The sequence below is a fragment of the Macaca mulatta genome, chromosome 16 (genome assembly GCF_049350105.2).
Source record: "Macaca mulatta isolate MMU2019108-1 chromosome 16, T2T-MMU8v2.0, whole genome shotgun sequence".
NCBI lineage: Eukaryota > Metazoa > Chordata > Mammalia > Primates > Cercopithecidae > Macaca > Macaca mulatta.
Window position 1 is genome coordinate 71,630,230 of NC_133421.1, and position 17,604 is coordinate 71,647,833.

A 17,604-nucleotide genomic window follows, 5' to 3' on the forward strand; every position below is an offset into this window, starting at 1 on the left:
TGACTTTGTTTGTGTGCGTGTTTTTTTTTTCTGTTGAAATCTCACATCTGTTTTCTTCTTCATCCTTAACAGCGCTTTCTTCTTTTTGCCAGAAATCTGTTTGTATCTATTCCTAAAAATTTTAGATACTTATGGGTCTCTTAATAACCTTTAGTTTACATTACTTATACATTATAAATAAAGTGGTTGGAAAGGGTATTCGTATTAATGGTAGAAACAGTACCTCCAAAAACACGAAATCTGTGGTGTTCATGACCTGATGTTAGCAATTCTTCTATTTCTCCATTAGGTGATATCAAGTTCTTATGCTTGGTCCTTGGAATTATATATTTTTTATTTTTTATTTGTATAAGTTCAAGGGGTGCAAATGCAGTTTCGTTACGTAGATACATTGCATCCTGGTAAAGTCTGGCTTTTAGTGTAACCATTATCTGAATAGTTATACATTGTACTTATTAAGTAATTTTTCATCCTTCACCCCCTTCCCACACTTCCAAGTCTCCAGTAACTATTATTTCATGCTCTATGTCCATGTGTACACATTTCGCTCCCACCTATACATTTGGCTCCTACCTATAAATAGCTTTCATTATCTCAAGTGAAACAACTCAGAAACAGAAAGATAGATAATAGCTTCATCCATGTTGCTGTAAAATATATTATTTCATTCTTTTTTTATGGCTGACTAGTATTCCACTGTGTGTGTGTGTGTGTGTACCACATTTTCTTTATCCAGTCATCCATTTATGGACACTTAGGTTCATTTTGTATCTTTGCTATTGTGGATTGTGCTGTGATAAACATATGAGTGCAGGTATCTTTCTGAGATAATGGTTTCTTTTCCTTTGGGTGTATATACCTAGTAGTGGAATTGTTGGATCATACAGTAGTTCTATTTTTAGTTCTTTGAGAAATCTCCACACTACTTTCCATTTTTTCATAATACTCATTTGGCCATTTGTATGTCTTCTTTTGAAAAATGTCTATTCATGTCATTTGCCCACTTTTTAACGGGATTATTTGTTGTTTTTGTTGTCATTGATCTGTTTGAGTTCTTTGTAAATTCTGGATATCAGTCCCTTGTTGGATGCACAGTTTGCAAATATTTTCTCCTATTCTTCAAGTTGTCTGTTCATTCTGTTGATTATTTCTTTTGCTCTGCAGAAGCTTTTTAGTTTAGTTGTCTCATTTGCCTTTTTTTGTTGTTGTTGCTTGTGCTTTCGAATTCTTAGTCATGAATTCTTTGCCTAGACCAATGTCAGTAAGAGTTTTCCTTAGGTTTTCATCTAGTATTCTTTTTTTTTTTTTTTTTTTTTCCAGATGGACTGTCGCTCTGTCGCCTAGGCTGGAGTGCAGTGGCCTGATCTTGGCTCACTGCAAGCTCCACCTCCTGGGTTCACACCATTCTCTTGCCTCAGCTTCCCGAGTAGCTGGGACAACAGGCGCCCGCCACCACGCCTGGCTAATTTTTTTATATTTTTAGTAGAGACGGGGTTTCACCGTGTAAGCCAGGATGGTCTGATCTCCTGACCTTATGACCCGCCTGCCTCAGCCTCCCAAAGTGCTGGGATTACAGGCGTGAGCCACTGCGCCCAGCCTCATCTAGTATTCTTAAAGGTTTGAGTATTACATTTAAGTTTAGATCCATCTTGAGTTGATTTTGTATATGGTGGGAGATAGGGGTCTAGTTTCATTCTTCTGTGAATGGCAGTCCAATTTTCCCTTTACCATTTATTGAAAAGAGTGTCCTTTCACCAGTGTATGTTTTTGTCAACTTTGTCAAAGATCAAGTGGTTATAGATATGAAACTTCATTTCTGAGTTCTCTTTTCTGTTCCACCAATTTATGTGTCTACTTTTATAGCAGTACCATGCTGTTTTGGTTACTGTTACGGTATAATTTGATATATTACCATATAATGTGATGTCTCCAGCTTTGTTCTTTTGCTTAGGATTACTTTGGCTATTTGGGCTCCTTTAGTTCCACGTAAAATTTAAGATTATTTTTTCTATTTCGTGAAAAATGACATTGGTATTTTGATAGAGATTGCACTGAATCTGTAGATTGCTTTGGGCAGTATGGTCATTTTAACGATATTAATTTTCTGATCCATGAGCATGGGATGTTTTCCCATTTGTTTGTGTTCTCTATAGTTTATTTCATCACTGTTTTGTAGTTTTCCTTGTAGAGATCTTTCACCTCTTTGGTTAAATGTATTCCTAGGTACTTTGGTTTTTGTAGCTAAGCTAAATGGTATTGCCTTCTTGATTGGTTCTCAGCTTGATACTAGGGTATAGAAATGCCACCGATTTTATCTACTTAAACATTATCAAATTTGTTTATCAAATCTAAGAGGTTTTTTTTTTGGGAGGAGTTTTTAGGGTTTTCTCAGTATAAGATTATATCATCAGCAAACAGACATAATTTGACTTCCTCTTTTCCAACTTGGATGCCTCTTATTTTTTTTTCTCTTGCCTGATTGCTCTGGGTAGGGCTTACAGTAATATATTGAATACAAGTGGTGAATAGTTTTGTTTCAGTTCTTAGGGGGAATGCTTTAAACATTTCCCCATTCAGAAGGATGTTGGCTGTGGGTTTGTCATATATGGCCATTATTATTTTGTGGTATGTTCCTTTTATAGTGAATCAGATGGTTTATTTATGTATGTATGTATTTTTTTTGAGGTGGAGTCTTGCTCTCTCACATAGGCAGGCTGGAGTGCAGTGGCACAATCTCGGCTCACTGCAGCCTCTGCCTCCCAGGTTCAAGGGATTCTCCTGCCTCAGCCTCCCAAGTAACTGGAACTACAGGCGTGCATCACTATGCCTGGCTAAATTTTGTATTTTTAGTAGAGATGGGGTTTTACCATGTTGGCCAGGCTGGTTTTGAACTCCTGACCTCAAGTGATCTGCCTGCCTTGGCCTCCCAAAGTGTTGGAATTATAGGCGTGAGCCACTGCACCTGGCCCAGATTTTATTTTGTTAGAATCAAGGCTATGTGAATGTGATAGTCTTTATAGTCCTCGAGCAGCAAGTAAAAAGCAATAAAAACTCTTCAATGCTTATTTATTCATTTATGTAATAAACATTAATGCCTATATATGCAGCAGTGAACCATATAGATATGATGCTTGGCTTGCTTTTTCTTTTTGACATTTTGATAGACTCCATGGCATTAGGATTTGCCTAGTTCTCTTTTGTCTACTTGGTTTCTGACTTACATTTTTTTCTTGTTTCAGTTTCATTTAGTTCTCTGATCTTGCTTATTTCTTTTCTTCTGCTAGGTTTGGGTTTGGTTTGTTCTTGTTTCTCTAGTTCCTTGAGGTGTGACCTTAGATTGCCTATTTGTGTTCTTTCAGACTTTTTGATGTAGTCATTTTATGCTATTAACTTTTATCTTAATACTGCTTTTGCTGTATCCCAGAGGTTTTGATAGGTTGTGTCACTATTATTGTTCAGTTCAAAGAATTTTTAAATTTCTCTCTTGATTTCATTGTTGACTCAATGATTATTCAGGAGCAAATTATTTAATTTCCCTGCATTTGCATGGTTTTAAGGGTTCCTTTTGGAGTTGATTTCTAGTTTATTTCACTGTAGCAAGAGTACTTGCTGTAATTTTAATTTTCTTAAATTTGTTGAGTCTTGTTTTGTGGCCTACCGTACGGTCTATCTTGGAGGATGTTCCGTGTGCTGATGAATAGAATTCATATTCTGCATTTATTGGGTAGAATGTTCTATAAATTTCTGTTAGATCAATTTTTTTTAGCGTGTAGTTTAAGTCCATTGTTTCTTTGTTGACTTTCTGTCTTGATGACCTGTCTAATGCTGTCAGTGGAGTATTGAAGCCCTCTACTATTGTTGCTGTCTGTCTCATTTCTTAGGTCTAGTAGTAACTGTTTTATAAATTTGGGAGCTCCAATGTTAGGTGCATATATATTTAGGATTATGATATTTTCCTGTTGGACTAGTCCTATTATTATATAATGTCCCTCTTTGCCTTTTTAAACTGCTGTTGCTTTAAGTTTGTTTTGTCTGATATAAGAATAGCTACTCCTGCTTGCTTTTGGTGTCCATTTGCATGGAATATCTTTTTCCACCCCTTTACCTTAGGTTTATGTGAGTGAGTCCTTAAGTGTCAGGTGAGTCTCTTGAAGACAGCAGATACTTGGTTGGTGAATTCTTATCCATTCTGCCATTCTCTATTAAGTGGAGCATTTAGACCATTTACATTCAATGTTAGTACTGAGATGTGAGGTACTATTCAATGTGCTAGTTGTTGACTGAATATCTTGCTTTTTTTTTTTTTCTTTTTTTTCCTGTGTTGTTGTTTCATAGGTCCTGTGAAATTGATGCTTTAATGAGATTCTATTTTGGTGTATTTTGAGGATTTGTTTCAAGATTTAGAGCTCCTTTTAGCAGTTCTTTTAGCAGTCAGTAGTGCTGGCTTGGTAATGGCAAATTCTCTCAGCATTTATTTGAAAAAAGACTGTATTTTTCCTTCATTTATGAAGCTTAGTTTCACTGGATACAAAATTCTTGGCTGATAATTGTTTTGTTTAAGGAGGCTAAAGATAGGACCCAATCTCTTCTAGCTTGTAGGGTTTCTGCTGAGAAATCTGCTATTAATCTGATAGGTTTTCCTTTATAGGTTACCTGATGCTTTTACCTCACAGCTCTTAAGATTCTTTCCTTCATCTTGACTTTAGATAACCTGATGACTTTGTGCCAAAGTCATGATCTTTTTGAGATGAATTTCTCAGGTGTTCTTTGAGCTTTTTGTATTTGGATATCTAGATCTCTCACAAGGTTGGGGAAGTTTCTCTTGATTATTCCCTCAAATATGTTTCAACAAACATTTAGATTTCTCTTCTGCTTTGGAAACACCAATTATTCTTTTTTTAAATTATACTTTTAAGTTCTAGGGTACACGTGTACAATGTGCAGGTTTGTTACATATGTATACATATGCCATTTTGGTGTGCTGCACCCATTAACTCATCATTTACATTAGGTATATCTCCTAATGCTATCCCTCCCCCCTCACCCCACCCCATGACAGGCCCCAGTGTGTGATGTTCCCCTTCCTGTGTCCAAGTGTTCTTATTGTTCAATTCCCACCTATGAGTGAGAACATGCAGTGTTTGGTTTTTTTTTTTTTTTTTTTGAGACGGAGTCTCGCTCTGTCTCCCAGGCTGGAGTGCAGTGGCCGGATCTCAGCTCACTGCAAGCTCCGCCTCCCGGGTTCCCGCCATTCTCCTGCCTCAGCCTCCCGAGTAGCTGGGACTACAGGCGCCCGCCACCTCGCCCGGCTAGTTTTTTTTGTATTTTTTTAGTAGAGACGGGGTTTCACCGTGTTCGCCAGGATGGTCTCGATCTCCCGACCTTGTGATCCGCCCATCTCGGCCTCCCAAAGTGCTGGGATTACAGGCTTGAGCCACCGCGCCCGGCCCAGTGTTTGGTTTTTTGTCCTTGCATTAGTTTGCTGAAAATGATGGTTTCCAGCTTCATCCATGTCCCTACATTAACTCATCCTTTTTTATGGCTGCATAGTTGGAAACACCAATTATCCTTAGACTTGGTAATTTAAAGTAATCCCAAACTTCCTGGAGGCTTTGTTCTTTTTTTTTTTTTTTTTTTTTTTTTTTTGAGACAGAATCTTGCTCTGTTGCCAGGCTGGAGTGCAGTGATGCGATCTTGGCTTACTGCAACCTCTGCCTCCTAGGTTCAAATGATTCTCCTACCTCAGCCTCCCGAGTAGCTGGGACTACAGGTGCATGCCACCAAACCCAGCTAATTTTTGTATTTTTAGTAGAGACGGGGTTTCACCAGGTTGGCCAGGATGGCCTCGATCTTTTGACCTCATGATCCACCTGCCTCGGCCTCCCAAAGTGCTGGGATTACAGGACTGAGCCACCACACCCGGCCTGTTCATTTAAAAAAATTCTTTATTCTTTGTTTTTGTTGTATTGGGTTAATTAGAAAACCTTGCCTTCATGCTCTGAAGTTTTTTCTTTTACTTATTTGATTCTATTACTGAGACTTTTCAGCTCATTTTGCATTTCTCTAAGTGTGTCCTTCATTTCCAGAAGTTATCATTTTTTTTATTTATATTATTTCACTGGAGATTTTCCCATACATATCCAGTATCTTTTTTTTTTCATTTCTTTAAGTTAGACTTCACCTTTCTCTGGTGCCTCCTGATTAGCCTAATAATTGACCTTCTGAATTATTTTTCTGGCAATTTAGAGATTTCATCTTGATTTGTATCCATTGCTGCTAAACTTTGGAGTGTGATCTTCTGGAGATGTAAAAGAACGTTATTTTGTCATATTACCAGAATTGTTTTTCTGGTTCCTTCTCATTTGGGTAGACTATGTCAGAGGGAAGCTCTGGGACTCAAGGGCTGCTATTCAGATTCTTTTGTCCCTCAGAGTGCTCCCTTGATTTGGTGCTCTTCCCCTTCCCTAGGGGCTTCCTGAGACATAGGGCTTCCTGAACAAGGGGCTTCCTGAGAGCCAAACTGCAGTGATTGTTATTTCTCTTTTGGATCTAGCCACCCAGTGGAGCTACCAGACTCCAGACTGGTATTGGAGAGTGTCTGCAAAGAGTCCTGTGATGTGTTCCATCTTCAGGTCTCTCAGCTGTGAATACCAGCACCTGCACCAATGGAGGAAGCACGGGAATGAAGTGGACTCTGTTAGGGTCCTTGGTTGTATTTTTGTTTAGTGTGCTGGTTTTGTGCTGGTTGGCCTCCAGCCAGGAGGTGGCACTTTCAAGAGCACATCAGCTGTAGTAGTACAGGGAGATTACAAGGTTGCCCTAGGGTCAGGTGGTGGGCAGGGCCATAGAGCTCTCAAGAGATATATTCTTTGTTTTCTGCTACCAGGATTGGTAGAGAAAGACCATCAGTTGGGGCAGGTTAGGCATGTCTGAGCTCAAACTCTCTTTGAGTGGGCCTTGCTGCAGCTGCTGTCGGGGTGAGGGTGTGGTTCCCAGGCCAATGGAGTTATGTTCCTGGGAGGATTATGGCTGCCTCTGCTGCCTGACAGGTCACCAGGGAAGTGGGGGAAAACCAGCAGTGATAGGCCTCACTCAGCTTCCACGCAGCCCACAGTCTGAAAGACTGGTGTCACTCCCACTGTGCTTCACCTATAGCACAGTTTATTTCCAGGCAGGCAGTGAGCAGGGATGAGAACTTGCCCCAGGCTACAAGCCTCCCCACTGAGAAAGCAAGCAGACTCACAATTACTTGGCTGTCCCACAGAGCCTGCAAGGGCATCCACCTCTTTCAAGGGGTCTGTGGATTCTCTTGGCTTTCCTGGTATGTTCCTGCAGTAGTTCTTGGCACAAAAGTTCACGATGTGAGTGTCTACTTACCACTTTTTGAATCACAACTTAGAATAGCTTATTTACTTTCCTATGTTTCTTGATTTTTCAAGTCCTGGTTTCCTATTTTGACCTTTTGATAATTCATTTTACCTTGACAAAGCATAAATTACTATTATTTTTTTGGATATAATATCACTCTTGTTGCCCAGGCTAGAGTGCAATGGCGCGATCTCGCTCACTGCAACCTCTGCCTACCTGGTTCAAGCAATTCTCCTGCCTCAGCCTCCCGAGTAGCTGGGATTACAAGTGCAAACCACCACGCCTGGCTAATTTTTATATTTTTCATAGAAGTGGGATTTTACCATGTTGGCCAGGCTGGTCTTGAACTCCTAACCTCAGGTGATCCACTGCCTCATCTCAGCCTCCCAAAGTGCTGGGATTACAGGCATGAGCCACCGTGCCCTGCTACAAAACATAAATTATATGTATGTATCTGTGGTCAGTACTTAGGAGTCCAAACACACATATAAATCTATAGTCAGAAAAAAATGTAAGTTGAGATCCAGACAATAGGGAAAAATGGTGGATAGGAGGCAGGACTAATTTGCAACTTCTACTTGGACAGACAGAACAGCGCGTAGGGACCACTTTTTGAATTACAACTTAGAATAGCTTATTTACTTCCCTATATTCCTTGATTTTTCAAGTCCTGGTTTTCTATTTTGACCTTATTTTCTGTTTATGGACATAGTGTTCTGAGACTAATCAAGAACTCTCAGGTTTCTTTTTTTTCTTTTAAAAGAACACACATAATTCTTGAATATATTGTTTTAATAAAATATCCAAGCAATATATGTGTATAAAGATGTGAAAGACCTTCTTTAACCCCTCTAAGATTGCTACAATTTAATACTGACCCGAGAATTCTTTTTATATGCACATACATACATATAATTTATGTTTTGTCAAGGCAAAATGAGTTATCAATCACTAGGCAGAGTGGAAGCAAAGGACCTAGGTCTCATAGAAACTAGTAAAAAGATCAGGCATACAGTTAGAAATCAAGAGACCCCCTAGAAAAAAATAAAAGGGAAAAATGCAAGTATCTTTTTCTTAAGAGAAAAAGAAATTTTGCCACCTTGATTTGCAGAAACTATCTTGTTTAATTGTATTTTTCAATTATGAAATTAGTAATCTTTTAATATAATTACTGGTCATTCATATATTTTTTGTATGAATTGCCTTTTCACATATACTTTTCATTTAAAAAACTAGATTGTTCATCTCATTGATTTGTAGGAGTTTTCATATTCTGGCTATTAATCCTTTGTTATGTATGTTACAAGTGTTTTCTTCTAGTCTATGGTTTCTCTTTTAATTTTGAAATGGTGTCCTTGTTTTTTGGAATGGGACTGTTACATTTTATCACAAAATTTATTATTTTTTCTTTATGTCTTCTGAGTTTTGAGTTGTGCTTAAAGAGGCCTTTCTCACCTCATTAGTGCACACACACATTTTCATCATGATTGTAGAGTACTGGTTTTCAATGCTCCAGGGAACCTGGAGATGGGTAGACGGGAATAGGGCAAGTTAAAATGCCACAAAGCTCACTGTTCTTGTTGAGACTCAGTCATTTTTCTTGAAGAAATTCCTCGGATAACTGCAAGCCTTTGGCTTATTTTCAGAGTTTTGAAACAAGTTGGTTCTGATAATTTCTGCCAGAGTTCTCATTGCTTTTATGGAGGAGATGGTTTCTGGAGGTCCCTTCCTTTGCTATTTTTGTTAACTTGATCAATAATGAGTAGTTGAGGACAGGCATGGTGGCTCATGCCTGTAGTCCCAACACTTTGGGAGGCCAAGGCGGGTGGATCGCTTAAGCCCAGGAGTTCGAGACCAGCCTGGGCAACATGGCAAAACCCCATCTCTACAAAAATACAAAAAAGTTAGCGGGGTATAGTAGTACGTGTCTGTAGTCCCAGCTACTCAACAGGCTGAGGTGGGAGAATCGTTTGAGCTGGGAAGGCAGAGGTTGCAGTAAGCTGAGATTGTGTGATTGCATTCCAGCCTGGGCTACAGAGAGATACCCTGTCTTAAAAAAATTAATTAATTAAAAAAAGACTAATTGAATGAATAAATAATGCCCAGCTTTTTCTCCTTGATTGTACTTATCAAAGAACTTAGTAATCATTAGTTTATTATATGATGAATTTCAAGAAAATCTAGTCTGACTATAATGTGATTTTCTGTCTGAAATTGATCATGGGAATTGTGTTTTTTTTTTTTTTTTTGTCAAGGCTAATTAGTAGTGGTCAGGGAGAATTTAAATTTAGCAGTTGAACACGGCTTTCAATCTGTTTAATTCTTAAGGAAGTTTTTTTGTGGAAAATTATAATTTATCTGAATATTTTCTTTTTAAAATTAAAAATATACCGAGCTCTCTGATGTGACTACAAATTTTAGAAAATGATAAAGTGATTTGGTATTTAATTTATTTTAGTTAAATTGTTCTAAAATTATAGAATCTAAGATTCAGAAGTAGATGTCTTGGGGAGCCCCAGATTTGGTTTGCTAGTCAGGGTCACGCTGAATATTTCCTTCTGACCAGGTTCTTTTCAATTCATTTTATATGCTAAGGATTGTTAACATAAGAATATGAAATTCCTATGGAGAAAAAAAGACCAATGTTTTAGTCACTATTATAAAGTTATTTTATAACAGTGATTTGCTTGTTGATAAATATTTATAAAATCCCGTGCTTATATAAGGTTATTTTCCCTTAGTGGGCTATTGACACAAAGTCACCTCCTTTTCCAAGAAAAGCTATTGATTCTCATGGTATACTAATTTGTTTTTTGCAGCATTCTGGGATGCCTTGAAGATTTTCTGTAGGATAAAAGGTGGTCGAGTTTCAACTGATGAAATATTTGGTGTTTTGGATAGCATGGGTATCCCTATAAACCCTGAAATTTTAGAAGAAGTGATAAAGCATACCTATATTGACAGTGAGTTATTTGCATTGAAATATATATGTAAATATATATGTGCATGTATTTATACACTTTTTTTCTGGATATCAATTTTGCGATCTGTCCTTTGCTTCTCCTTTTTTCTCTTGATTCTTACCTTTTGCCATTGACACTGTTTACTGGTGTCTATAGTAAGAAATAGTCTAGAAAAATTAAGTGAGAAGTTTCTAAAATTGTTATAGTTTGGTATGTTTGGTAAAAGAGTAAAATGAATTTTAAAAGAATTCAGCCTTGTATCTCTTTTCCAAGTCATTTCTGGTCTTTGTGGAGAAGTAGTTTCTTGTAGTGTCGAGGGCATTGACTCCACAAGTTAGAAGACCTAAATTTCTTGAATTCTCAACTTTATTATGTAGCTTTGATTAAACAATTTTGCTATGCCCTTCAGTTACTCTCTGTACAATGCGGATTGCTTTAAACATGATAAAAATATTTAGCAGGTGTTTTGTATTACATGTTTACTTGTAACCAGAGGATGTCCTATAATAATTAGTGATTAATTGATTGATTCATTTTATTATTTTATTATTTTTAGAGCCTCACTCTGTTGCCCAGGCTGTAGTGCAATGTTGTGATCATAGCTTGCTGTAATCTTGACCTCCTAGGCTCAGTAATCCTCCCACCTCATCTTCCTGAATAGCTAGGACTATAGGTGTGTGCCATCATGCCAGGCTAATTTTTATTTTGTAGAGATGAGGTCTTGCTATGTTTCCTAGGCTGGTCTCAAATTTCTGGCCACAAGTGATCCTCCTGCCTCAGCCTGCTGAGTAGCTGGAATTACAGGCATGAGCCACTGGGCCCAGCCTGATTCATTCACTTAATGAATCAGATAGTCATTTAATATCTACTATGCCTGGAACTGTGCTAGGTGATGCAAAGATGAATAAAACACACTTCTTCTTTTTTTTTTTTTTTTGAGGGAACTCACATTCAAGTGTGGAAAAAACTAAGCAAACCAAAAATTAAAATGCTCCATGGCAAATACTATAATAGAGTGTACATAGGCTGCTAATACATACTGGAAGCCTTGGGGAAAGATTATCAGAGGAACTGATGTCTGAGCTGAATTTTGAAGGATCAGTATGAATTAAGTAGTTGAAGGTGGTAGCGAAGAGTGAGAAAAACATCTTAAGCCAAAGGAACAGTTTGTGTAAATATGGCAGAAAAATACTCAGACATGACATCTTTCTGAGTGGGCTTCCACTAGTTTTTGTCATTTATTAATGGTGGTTTTGTAGTGGGCTTTTGGTTGCTGATATGTGGTCTGGAGATAGAATCCAGCCACATGGAGTTCTATTAAGAAGTCAGGTATGGTGGGCTCTGGGGTGAGGCATGAGTGGAAGGATATGATGGGGTATGAAAATGTAAAATGGGGATTTTAAAGCCTAATCTTAAGCCTTTAGGGCATGCCCTACCAGGAACAACAGAAATCATATATGAAACAGCTGCAGTACTTTGCTTTTTGCTTGTGGAGTTCTGGTCTCGGTCTCCAGGTCTCCTGCTTTATTTGGGGAGGTATATTGGACAAATGATACTAATTTTATAGACTTGTTATAGGAATTAAATATACACATCACAGTGCTTGGCACCTAGAATAGACACAAGAAGGGTGAGGTAGAAACCTGAGAGTCATCCTTGACAACTCTACCTCTCTATTCCTCATGCAATAGTTCCCTTATTTAAAGTCTTCGATATATCTTTTTAAGAACTTTTCCTCTTTTTTCTGTATATAAGATAGATATCTCTTAAGTCTTTCCATTTCTCTCTCTCTCTCTCTTTTTTTTTTTACTCCTCTCTGTTGCCAGACTTTAGTGCAGTGGTGTGATCTTGGCTGACTGCAACCTCCGACTCCCTGGTTCAAATGGTTCTCCTGCCTCAGCCTCCGAGTAGCTGGGATTACAGGCACGTGCTACCACGCCCAGCTAATTTTTGTATTTTTAGTAGAGACAGGGTTTCACCATGTTCCCAGGATGGTCTGGATCTCCTGACCTTGTGATCCACCTGCCTTGGCCTCCCAAAGTGCTGGGATTACAGATGTGATCTATTTCTCCTTTTTTTTTTTTTTTGAGACGGAGTCTTGCTCTGTCGCCCAGGCTGGAGTGCAGTGGTTGGATCTCAGCTCACTGCAAGCTCCGCCTCCTGGGTTTACGCCATTCTCCTGCCTCAGCCTCCCGAGTAACTGGGACTACAGGCACCTACCACCTCGCCCGGCTAGTTTTTTGTATTTTTTAGTAGAGACGGGGTTTCACCGTGTTAGCCAGGATGGTCTCGATCTCCTGACCTTGTGATCCGCCCGTCTCGGCCTCCCAAAGTGCTGGGATTACAGGCTTGAGCCACCACGCCCGGCCTGATTTATTTCTCTTTATCTTCCTATCTTAGTCCAAGTTCACATAACCTTTCCTCAGGACCATTGCAGTTCATCCTAACAAATATACCCCTATCCACTCTTATATTCCTTTACAGTGCAGCCGTAATGATCTTCGTTCAAATACAGGTCTGATCATGTTATTCTCCTCACATGAAATCTAATACCTCTTGGGATAAATAACTCTTTTAGTGTGGTTTACAGGGCCTTGCATGTTCTGGCTTTTACCCAGATCTTCATCTTTATCTGAGACCATATTCTCCCTTGCTCTCTGTGCCTTCTTAGTTTCAACTACATACCATGCCCCTTCTTGCCAAATGGCTGTTGCATGTGTTCATTTCTCTTCCTTGAACCTTTCTCTCCCCTTAAAGTATAAGTTAATTCCTACTTATACTTTAGATCCAAACTCAACTGTCTTTTCCTCAGGGATGTTTTCCCAGACCTCTCTGAGTAGGTCAGATTCTCATGTTATACACTCTCATAGCACGATTCACAATTGAAATTTGTATTTTTGTTGGATTGACATTGGTGTTTCAAATAAGACTGAGCATCAGGTGAGCAGATATCATGTCTGCTTTAGCTTAATATTGTATCTTCAATACCTAGCATGGTGCTTATGGCACATATTAACCGCTCAACAAATATTTGTTGAATGAGTGGATAATTCTGATTCCTCATGCCACATCTTCCAATCAGAAAGAACAAAATATTCTTCATTTTATCATATAAACAAGCTGGCTGCAGTTTGAGGCAAAATTCCTCATAAGGAAAGTCCTTATCTTTTGACCAGGAAAATCATCTTAATAGATATATTAGATTATGAGAGTTAAAACATACTGGGAAACATCTAGATTGAGCAAAAAGATAAGGTAAAGTACTGTACATAAGAAAGCAACAGGAATTTGATTTGAAATATAGTGGTGGCTCAGTAGTGGAGGAAGAAGATGGATAGAACCTAAGAGTGAGTGAGGGTAGAGTAACCACAGAACTTTAGGACTATAGTATGTAGTTGCTTGCTGTGCTTCTTAAGAACTCCCTTACTCCCATCAATTGCAAATTACCAGTAAAAGTTGGTTATATACAATAAACTTGTATTAATATTGTTGGTGGGGAGATTTCAAGGATAAAGACCTATGGGTTCTATGTTGGATCTTCTTGGGGCAGAAAGAGGATTGCACCTGTAGAAGGCAATAATGTGAGTGAGATCAAGAGTCCATGGGAATAGAGAAACAAACCTAAAATAAACAAAAAAGAGTACAAATGACTCAGGAATCCTCAAATTTTGGTCAAGGTATTGATTTATGTTAGTGTATGCTCTGGGGTCTGAGCTATTTTAATGTTAAAGGAAAAGTTAACCCCAGGATGCCAACAATTTTGGGTTACCCAGGTAGGAGATGTTAATTTTTCTGTAGCAGAATTTTGCAGTAAGAAATAATATAACACAGTTATCCTGCTAAAAGAAGACAGCACTGCAGGTACTGTTCTAGCATCTTATTTTTGTATTTGGTATATTGTTGAAGATGATAGGTAGATAATATGTTCATCTTTATAGGTGTTCACAATGAGGGAGAAGGAATTATGCCTCTGAAATTTTCAGGAAAGTCCAAGGAGGATTTGCTTTATTTAGATATGGCAAGAAGTGCCATATGGAAAATCAGCTGATGGCAGTTCTTAGAGGGTCAGGTATTTTGGTTTCTGAAATAGTGTATTGGTATAGCAGTTTTTTTTTTCTCTCATGGAGGTTAGAGATCTGAAAAATTGAACTGGTTGGAAAGTTGTGACTAGTGCAGTTTTTACTAGAGGAGGCTTTTGATATTGTGGAGCTACCTGAAGATTACAGAAATGTAGTGTTAATGGTCACTTAGTACCTTCAGAGTAATGTTGCCTTGCATATATGACCTTAATAATTAGGATCATTTTTTTTCCCTCTCACAGTAGGTAGTTGTGTTTTCCAGGATGAATTTCTTCCAGAATTATATACCTTAGAGTAGGAGGCTGTTTTGAGCTTCCCTTAGGAAATAAATGATACCTATGACCGTATTGATTGCCTTAGTTTCAACCAGGAATCATTCTTTAAGGTTTTGCTAAGTCAGATAGGGACCAAAATCGTCATTTCAGATTCTGGAATGTGTCTTCGGCCACTAGGGACTATTTAAGTAGGTAATATTTGTTTGGGAGTTTCATGATAGGTGTTTATTATTGCATAGATGCAAGGAATAAATTTGAGCAAGAGCTAATGAATCTGTGAACATGGTTGACTACCACACTCTTATTAGTTGAGGCTGGACTTCTGTTCAGAGAAAGGAGTTTTCTAAATGAAGAGCAGGTAAAAGCAAGATGGCCTTTTCCACTGGATTAATACATGTATGGTCTAACAGAATACTTTTTAATGATCAGATTCAAGAGCTTGTGGGTTGAAGAAGCTTTGAGTTGTCTTAGGACTTAAGCTATGATCTAAGAACATGGGACATGCAATCAATCTACCGTAAGTGCCAGTTACTGGGGGAGGTTATGGGAAGTGTTAGAACTATAATCAAAACTAGGATGAGGATAAATACCAAGGAAATAAGAAACCAGAATGTAGGAAGCAATCTCTAATCAGAAGGCACTTTAGCACCAATTTTGTCTAGCATTTCTTTGATTGGTTCAAACACATAGTACTTGCTTTGCAGTGATTTAAAGGCCTGCACCTGAAATACATAGTTTACCAATTTTCAGAGAATCAGAGTGAATCAGGTGGACCCAACACCAAAATGATACTATTCTTTGATTTAAATATTTGCTTCTCGTCGCGGCAAGAGGGGCAGGGTGGCTGGGCCACTCCCCTTGGCCCTGGTCCCGGCCTGCCCCACCCAGCTGCCATGGCCCAGGATGAGGGTATATATTCAGAGGGGACACAGGACGCCAGCGCAGAAGGAGCCGGGTGGAGCTGTGGTCGCACTGAGGAAGCTTTGTAGGTTCATGCATTGCATCCCTATTTTCACAAAGCTTGGCTATCAGAGCATTATGAACACTAATGACCTCAAACTCAGGTTGTCCAAAGCTGAGCAAGAACACCCACTACGTGTCTGGAGTGAGCTTGAAGAAGCCCAACAGGTAGAACTTTATGCAGAGCTCTAGGCCTTCAACTTTGAGGAACTGAACTTCTTCTTCTAAAAGGCCATTGAAGGATTTAACCAGTCCTCTCATCAAGAAAAGGTGGATGCGTGAATGGAACTTGTCCCTCGAGAGGTACTGGGCAGTGCTACAGGGAAGCTAGATCAGCTCCAGGCCTGGGAAAGCAAAGAACTTTTCCAGATTTCTCAGAACAAAGTAACAGTTTTTCTAGTTGGTGGACAAGGGACTAGACTCATTGCATATCCAAAGGGGATGTATGATGTTGGTTTGCCATCCCATAAGACACTTTTTCAGATTCAAGCAGAGCATATCCTGAAGCTACAATAGTTAGCTGAAAAATATTATGGCAACAAATGCATGATTCCATATAATGATCAGTGGCAGAACAGCGGAATCTACAGGGAGTTCTTCACCAAGCACAAGTACTTTGGTTTAAAAAGAAAAGAAAATATAATCTTTTTTTCAGCAAGGAATGCTCCCTGCCATGAGTTTTGATGGGCAAATTATTTTGGAAGAGAAGAACAAAGTTTCTATTGCTCCACATGAGAATGGTGGTCTTTATTGGGCTCTTGCAGCCTGGCATATTGTGGAGGATATGGTGCAAAGAGGCATTTGGAGCATTCATGTCTATTGTGTTGACAACATATTAGTAAAAGTGGCAGGCCCACGGTTCATTGGATTTTGCATTCAGAAAGGAGCAGACTGTGGAGCAAAGGTGGTAGAGAAAACAAACCCTGCAGAACCAGTTGGAGTGGTTTGCCGAGTGGATGGAGTTTACCAGGTGGTAGAATATAGTGATGTTTCCCTGGCAACAGCTCAAAAACGAAGCTCAAATGGATGATTGCCGTTCAATGTGGAGAATATTGCCAACCATTTATTCACCATACCATTTCTGAGGATGTTGTCAATGTTTATGAACCTCAGTTGCAGCATCATGTGGCTCAAAAGAAGATTCCTTATGTGGATACCCAACAGCACTTAATTAAGCCAGATAAGCCCAGTGGAATCAGTATGGAAAAATTTGTCTTTGACATCTTCTAGTTTGCAAAGAAGTTTGTGGTTTATGAAATATTATGGGAAGATGACTTTTCCACACTAAAGAATGCTGACAGTCAGAATGGGAAAGACAATTTTACTACCGCAAGGCACACTTTCATTATTGCTGGGTTCTCAATGCAGGGGTCACTTTATAGATGAAAATGGCTCTCATCTTCCAGCAATTTCCCACTTAAAGGATGCCAATGATGTACCAATCCAGTGTGAAATCTCTCCTCTTATCTCTAATGCTGAGGAAGGAATAGAAAGTTATGTACAGATGTAGAATTCCATGCATCTTTAATCATCGATGAGAATGGAGTTCATGAGCTGGTGAAAAATGGTATATGAACCTGATACCAAGTTCTACCACAATAGGAATAGCTTTTATTTTTGATAGACCAACTGTGAACCTATAGGACCTCCTGGATGACTGAAGTTTAAATATCCACAGGGTTTTATTTTGCTTGTTGAACTCTTATAGCTACTGCAAACTTCCTAAGATCTAGATGACTGAACTTCAGATAGCATTTTTATAATTCTCAACTCATTGAAGGTCTTATTTATATTTTTCAATTGTGTATTTTTTTCCAAGGCAAGGAAACCATTGGCAATCCAAGAAATTTCCTACAGCTGAACTATAGTCAGGATGTTCAACATCACTTTACTTGGAGCTGGAGGCATTTGTTTTTGAAGTTGTGCATAGTAATAATATGTCATTGTAGATGTTGAAAG

General features: G+C 38.7%; 1 protein-coding gene and 1 pseudogene across 8 annotated transcripts in view; both read left to right on the forward strand.

The window, feature by feature from the left end:
* EFCAB13 (EF-hand calcium binding domain 13) overlaps positions 1–17,604 on the forward strand; it is a 120,574-nt gene that overhangs the window by 25,367 nt on the left and 77,603 nt on the right. For 5 of the 8 annotated variants that reach the window (XR_013407037.1, XM_077972304.1, XM_077972300.1 and 2 more), the window contains one exon: positions 10,188–10,331. The exons of the other annotated variants lie outside the window; for them this stretch is intronic. Coding sequence is in view for 4 of the 5 variants with exons in the window: in XM_077972304.1 (XP_077828430.1) it covers positions 10,188–10,331 (144 nt within the window). In the remaining variant the exon portion in view is untranslated. The remainder of the gene's footprint in view (positions 1–10,187; positions 10,332–17,604) is intronic. 8 annotated transcript variants of the gene reach the window in all.
* On the forward strand, positions 15,724–17,220 carry LOC717453 (UDP-N-acetylhexosamine pyrophosphorylase pseudogene; annotated as a pseudogene).